This window comes from Barbatula barbatula (assembly GCF_947034865.1).
Source record: "Barbatula barbatula genome assembly, chromosome: 3".
Taxonomy (NCBI): domain Eukaryota; kingdom Metazoa; phylum Chordata; class Actinopteri; order Cypriniformes; family Nemacheilidae; genus Barbatula; species Barbatula barbatula.
This window is the reverse complement of record NC_136764.1, coordinates 446,995-454,407: the sequence shown is the minus strand read 5'-3', so window position 1 is coordinate 454,407 and position 7,413 is coordinate 446,995. Positions and strand designations below refer to the sequence as shown.

The following is a 7,413-nucleotide window of genomic DNA, read 5'->3' as shown; positions in this document are numbered from 1 at the left end:
AAATCTACTCAGTCCTGAAGAACAGCCGGACTACATCGTTCTAGAAAACCCATCTGATGATACGCAAACTTCATACTCAAATCAAATCTTTCTCTTCCTCAAAGTTAAAAAATCTCTGATTCCAAAACCATCTCATTCAAACACCTACAGGAGATTTTCACTTGAACCCAGAATTGAGCAGAGAAAGAGACGTTCACTTTGACCACGAGACTGTGACACACACACACACACACACACACACACACACACACACAGGGAATACTTCACACACACACACACACACACACACACACACACACACACAGAGGAATACTTCACACACACACACACACACACACACACACACACACACACACACACAGAGGAATACTTCACACACACACACACACACACACACACACACAGAGGAATACTTCACACACACACACACACACACACACACACACACACACACACACACACACACACACAGAGGAATACTTCACACACACACACACACACACACACACACACACACACACAGAGGAATACTTCACACACACACACACACACATACACAGAGGAATAATTAATCTGTTGTTCTATAATAAATTCCTACAGACTATAAAAACTTTACTAATGATATCTCACTCTGTATTTAATGGAATACATTTGCATAATTAGTCTGTTTGAATCTATTTCAAATAAAAAAGTATGTTTCTGTTCAATGACAATATGCTGCTACAATCAAATCAATGTGTTTATACATTATACTATGATTCATTTCAATGTAACGTGATAATTCACTGTCATTATAGTCTGATGTCATCAACCTCTTGACCTGAAATATCAGATACTGATAAATAATATCATACTGCCTGAAGATTCATTTCTCAAGAGCAACAAACAAACATAAAGAATTAAACGCTGACATGAAGACAGAATGTCAATGCAGAGGAGCTGCAGCATGCTGGAAGATTCTCTCAAGAACTCATTTCATCAATTTAATAAAAGAGCAGAAAACATTTCACAGGCACCGGTCACATTGATCAACAAAATAAACACACACACATGTGCACACACACATGTGCACACACACACGCTTATACACACACACACACACACATATGCACACAACACACACAGATATGCACACACATGCACGCACACACGTACACACACACACACACACACACACACACAAATACTCACACACACACACACACACACACACACGCATATGCATGCAAACACACACACAAACGCACACATACGCACAATCACACACACTCACAAAAACACAGTAAGGGCTGCCAACTTTACAACTTTTGTCTACTTTACTGATCATAAACACTACAGAAAAAGCTGCATAACACATGAGGCCAGTAGTTTGTGATGTCACTGTGATTGTGAACACACATCTTATTTCACAGATCATGTAATATGCATGTACATTCCCTCTCTATACATCATGGCCTCCTAATCATCCCCATTTGTACCAATTAGCTTGGTAACCCCGTCTCCTCTCCACCAATAAGCTGGTGTGTGGTGGGCGTTCTGGCTCAATATGGCTGCCGTCGCTTCATCCAGGTGGATGCTGCACATTGTTGGTGGTTGAGGAGATTCCCCCCTTCAATGTTAAGCGTTTTGAGTGTTCAGAAAAGCGCTATATAAATGTAAGGTTTTGACTGTTGTTGTACATTATATTGTATGTTCCGGCTGTCTCACGAGAAAGTTTCTCTTTAATTCTGAAGTGTTGGCAACCCTACACAATCACAAACACACGCGTGCACTGTCAAATGCTTTCTGAAGGAATTGCATTCTCCAAATATGAACGCTGTTAATGTTTAACTGGCCTAGCGTCTGTCAGCACAAGCTCAAGGCTATTTGACATGTGAACTGAATGAAGTGTGATCTTACCTCATTTATCTTCTCCACAGATAACGTACAGAACCATGAGAGAAGAGGTCAGAAAGAAATACAGTGTGTAAGTCAACAAAACCACAAAACCACTTCAGCATCATCCACTGACACAAACAAAACACAACCTGATCACAAATCAGACCCCATTATTAACCCCGCATCTGTGTGTGTGTGTGTGTGTGTGTGACATCATTTATCTACAACCCAGAACCTCTGACAACAGCAGACCCTCACACTGCATTACAATATTAATATCAAAGAAGAAAAGAGCAAAGAAGGGCGATGAGACGAGAGGAACCAAGAGAAAAGAAGGTTACATGAAAGTTTATAAGATGAGAAGGAGAGCAACGAGATGAGACAAGAGGAGGTGAGAGAAAGGAGTGCAAAGGAGAAAAGAGCAAAACAGATGAGATGAGATGTGGGGATAAGAGAAAACGAGACAGAAGGAGATGAAAGATGGTCAAAGGAAAGGAGCAGATGTCATGAGATGATGAGAGGAGATGACATGATGTGTTGTATATGATATCTGATATTAAATGAAATGATATATACGATATGACAAGATATTAGATATAAGATGTATTATATATGATGTGCGATATATGATATATAAATATATCTATACACGGTATTTAGGCTAAATAGTATGATGGGGTATGTAATGTATGATAATTACAGTGTAAAATATGAGATACAATATATGATGTGATACATGCAGTGTTTGCCATAATATGACACATACAAAAGAACACTCAGGTCATTAGGATCACATCAGCTAGAAATACCAAGGGTTCTCTCTAAGCAAGGAGAATCTGCATTTAGCTATTATGCGAGCCGCAGCTGGAACCAGCTTCCAGAAGAGATCAGATGTGCTCCCACAGTAGTCACATTCAAATCCAGACTCAAAACACATCTGGTTAACTTTACATTTGATTAATGTGCCACTGTGCCTCTGACCGTCCGACTGTTTGTGCTGTACTTTATTTTATTGATTATCTAATCTAAACTATATTTTATTTTATTTGTATTCTTAACTGGTTAATTTTTCTTTTTCTCATTTCTTCTAAACTATGTTATTTTATTTTTTATTCTTAACTGGCTACTGTTATTTTTCTTATTTCTTAACTGTTTTATCAAATGGATATTTTTAATTTCTTCTATGTAAAGCACTTTGAATTGCCATTGTGTATGAAATGTGCTATACAAATAAACTTGCCTTGCCTTGCCTACGATATGATAAGATATGAGATATAAGATGTATGATATATGATGTGCGAAATATGGTACAATATATTTATATTTACGGTATATACAGTAATGTGATATGAAATATACGAGATATGGTATGATATTTACGGTGTATGATATGAGATATATGATATATGATATGATACATGCGGTGTTTTCCATAATATGACACATACTATACGATAAGATATGAGATATAAGATGTATGATATGATATATATTTATATACAGTATATAATATGGTATGAGATATGCTATATACGGTATGATATTTACAGTGCAAAATATGAGATATACGAAATATGATATGATATATGTGGTATTTTACATAATATGAGAAATATGATATATGATTTGAGATGGGAGGAGAGTAAGCGTGTGCAGGTTAAGTCTGGTATGATGTCACGTGTGCTGTGATTACTCGTGTAAACTCATTCACATAAACACATGTGCTGCAGCAACAACACGCCACTGCATTCACACATCATAAACACAAACAAGTACAAGAACCAACAGTCAAGTTTATCACTAGTGAAGAAACCCCAAGGGATGATGGGATAGATGATTACCTCATACTCTTCTTTAAAGCCGTAACCCTCGGCACATTTCATCTGAGTGATGTGTTGAAGCAGATCTGCCACGCGGATGGCCGGATGAAGTTGACCCGTCTGGTACGGCACGTCCACGGCGTCCCGCTTGCGCAGCGAGTGTGTGTGTGTGTGTGACTGCACCAGACTGCTGGTGTCACTCGTCAAAGTCTGAGTCTCATCTAAACAAAACACAAAACACAGTAAAGACACACATCCACGCCAACACCCAAAACCTTGTGTCACCATGACGATCAAAAACACTGACATCACACACACACACACACACATCCGTTTACAGTGATCTCAAGTCTGAGCAATGATTACGTTTGTCAAATTCAGTAAATACACCGAAACTCTGAACCATTCAGCTAAAAATGTATTGATTCATTCTCATGTTGTTATAAAACCGTATGCTGATCAATATTCACTCATGTTCACATGTTCTCTCCTGCGGTTAAAAGATCAACTGTTCCATTTATTATTCACATCCAAATAAACCTGTAAATCTGATGATATTACATTAGAAAAAATTATGATATTAAGATGCATCTGGTTTTTGAGAAGCAAATGTCTTGTTTAAAAAATAAATAATAGCATGAAATACAAAAGGGAATTTAGTTTTTGAAACAATATGCCAATGGGGTAACCACCCAATTTAAAGGGAAATGAACTGAAGCAAATGTGTCTTTTAATTCATTCAAATAAATGATATAAAACTACATAAAGTAAATGTGAGAATTATACATTAAAGCACAGATTTTAAAGTCAGACTTTGAGTTTTGATGTCAATTCCACTATTGCAGACACACATATATTACACAAAGTATTTAGTTGAATTACATCAGAAGTAACTGTTATTACATTACAAAAAAACATTAAAGTAATCCCTTACTTTACTTTCTCAATGGAAAAGTAGTTAAATTACAGTAACCAATAACTTAGTAACTAGTTTCACACAACACTGAGTACAAATATATCATTCGCAGTACAGTGAGTGTATATTGCTTAACTTAAAACAGCAAAATACAACAACATGTGTGCCATGTGAAAAAAAGAGAAGAGCTAACAGGTTTATCAAGATTTGAGAGTCATGATTGAATTCATAAAGATCTTTTAACCGGATCTGTAAATCTTTGTATAATAATGGATCACTGTAAAAGGTAAAGGTGTTTCACAGATGTGATGAAAATGAATGAATGATGTCACAGCGCTGGAGGAGAGGATGAGCGGATGACAGAAAAACATCAAGCATCAACCCTTTCACACTTCATCCGTCCTGCGTCACTTCTGTTTAATTCTGCCTGCGTCTGCGTTACTCTCCCGTTTACCCGCACGTGAAATCTGCCACACAAGGTTTGAAATTCATTTTCTCATGGCAATATGACTGACGGGTGCGTAATGATTGGACGAGGGATTGTGACGTCACAATGACTGATGTTCAAAGCCAACGAAAGCAAACGAACGTGACCGTAACATAAAACAATGCCATGATGATGCACACGTGATTGCGTGTGTGTGTGGGGGGGGGGGGGACGGGGTGTATAGCGTGTGATGCTGTAACGTCTTCCATGCAAGTCAAGACACATGTGGGGGCGGGGTTTGGCAGCCAATGAGCCTCTACGTGAAACACAGAATCAAGCTGATGAACTTACCAGTAATGGGGACTTTATAAGCAGATACATTACAGGTTAAACGTGAGAATAGAGAGACAGCGAGAAGACGACAGCGAGAAAGAAAAGAGAAAGAGAGGAGAACAGGGTATAAGCAACAATAACAGGCAGAGCTCTGATCAGCAGTCTGAGGGTGTACGGGGGGTCTGTCGTGGGATTCAAATCACGATGAAGGACGAAAATAAAAATGAATTTCAAAGAAAAGAAATGCAAAGAAATAAATCAGATGTGAGCAGCGGTTCTCAACTGCAGACAAATAATAATAATAATCACGCCGAATGAAACCTACTGTGACAAGTTAGGACGGTGAAATGTGTGAGCTTTTTAAAAACGATTTTTATTTCTATTCCTTTTTTATTAAGAGGTGGAACATGAACACGGATAGATCACGTGACCGCACCACCCAACACATCATTTATTATTAAGCTTCTTTCTTCTTCAGAACCCAACGGAAGATACTTTGAAGAACGCTGATGATCAAACAACACTGAACTCCATTGACTTCCAACAGCTAAAACGTTTCTCAGAATATCTTCTGTTGTGTTCCACTGAAGAAAGACTCACGTGCAGGTTTATCAACAGTAAATGATGACTGAATTGATCTCTTTGAGTGAATGTGAATAAAGTGATAGAGGACACATACAGTTGTGAGGTTGAGAAGCGCGTCTGTGGATGATTCACTGCTGTATAATCTGTCATTATTCTGTGTTTTATTGTGTAATGTAAAGCTGTTCCTGCACCAGCGTGAGGGATCTCTTACACGAGATGTTAGTCATTCATATTTAATACGCCGCTCAGAGGTCTTAGTTTTATATTTCAATTAAAGTGGGTAATGGGGCTCAGGGTGCGAGGGCCGTCTGCGTTTAGTGCCGAGAAAATGAGACCAAACCGGTTTAATGATTCTATTTTATCGTGAAATAAAGAGAGAGAAAAAAACACGCAGGTCAGAGAAGAGCTGCTATAGGCAGAAGAAACATCACAGAGACTATGGCAAGCCGAATTAGCCTTTAATCATTCTTAAGATGTGGATTTGTGATATCAACAATTCAATTTTTACTAGTTACAATCAAGTCAATCACTCGCAGAAATGTCAAAACATCAAATATCAAAAATAGAATTTCAACTAGTAAAAACTTAATGCTTGATACTACTTAAATACTATACAATAGACTGCCATTCAAATTCAATTTCAGATATCAATAATGAATTTCTTATAAGTCAAAAATCTTATTTGCAATATGCAATACTTACTAGTAAAAAAACATAATTTGATGGTGATAATGTCTATTTTTAATATGCCAATTTTTGATCTCAATAATTAAATTTTCACTAGTGACAATGTTAACTCTGATTTCAATAATGTAATTGTTACTAGTAAGAAAGCCATTTAAGATATCTACAATTACTCTCAGATTTATGGATATCGGAAATACCCAATGCAACATGTTAAAATTAATTTACATTTATCAAGAATAAGCGTTTCAACTAGTGAAAATTAATTTCTTGATATCAGAAATCATAATTTTTAGTAGTAAAGGTTGAATTGTTGATATCGAAACCTCATATCCTAAGAATGATTAAAAGCTAATTCGGCTTGCCATAAGAGACACTGATAATGAGATCAACTCCAATAAACACAATCATTTCATTCTCTTTCCATTAAAAAACTAAAACATTCAACTCTAGAAAACCTTTAAAAAGCTGCAATCAGTTAAAAACATTTATGTTAATTGTAATCAAATAAAATATAGATCTTAAGAAATAAAAGGGTAAAAACAAAAACCTGAAATGCTGCCCTAAACTGAAATAAGTTTAATTTGAGGCACTTAAATTATTACTGACAATAAATAAAAAATAAAATAAATAACTAAAATAATACACGAAAAAAACGTAAATAATAAATTTAAATATGATAACACCCTGTATATAATGTTAAATAAATGTAAAATAAAATTACAAATAACAAAACTACCAAGAAGCTAAAAGAAATGCGTTTTCTTGTT

At 36.4% G+C, this 7,413-nt stretch overlaps 1 protein-coding gene across 1 annotated transcript in view; it reads right to left on the bottom strand.

Moving 5' to 3' along the window:
• Positions 1 to 7,413, bottom strand: part of LOC306892465 (receptor-type tyrosine-protein phosphatase mu) — a gene marked incomplete at its 5' end in the record, with an annotated part of 122,902 nt that overhangs the window by 9,425 nt on the left and 106,064 nt on the right. The window contains one exon of the mRNA XM_079453592.1: positions 3,720 to 3,919. Coding sequence (XP_079309718.1) covers positions 3,720 to 3,919 — 200 coding nt within the window. The remainder of the gene's footprint in view (positions 1 to 3,719; positions 3,920 to 7,413) is intronic.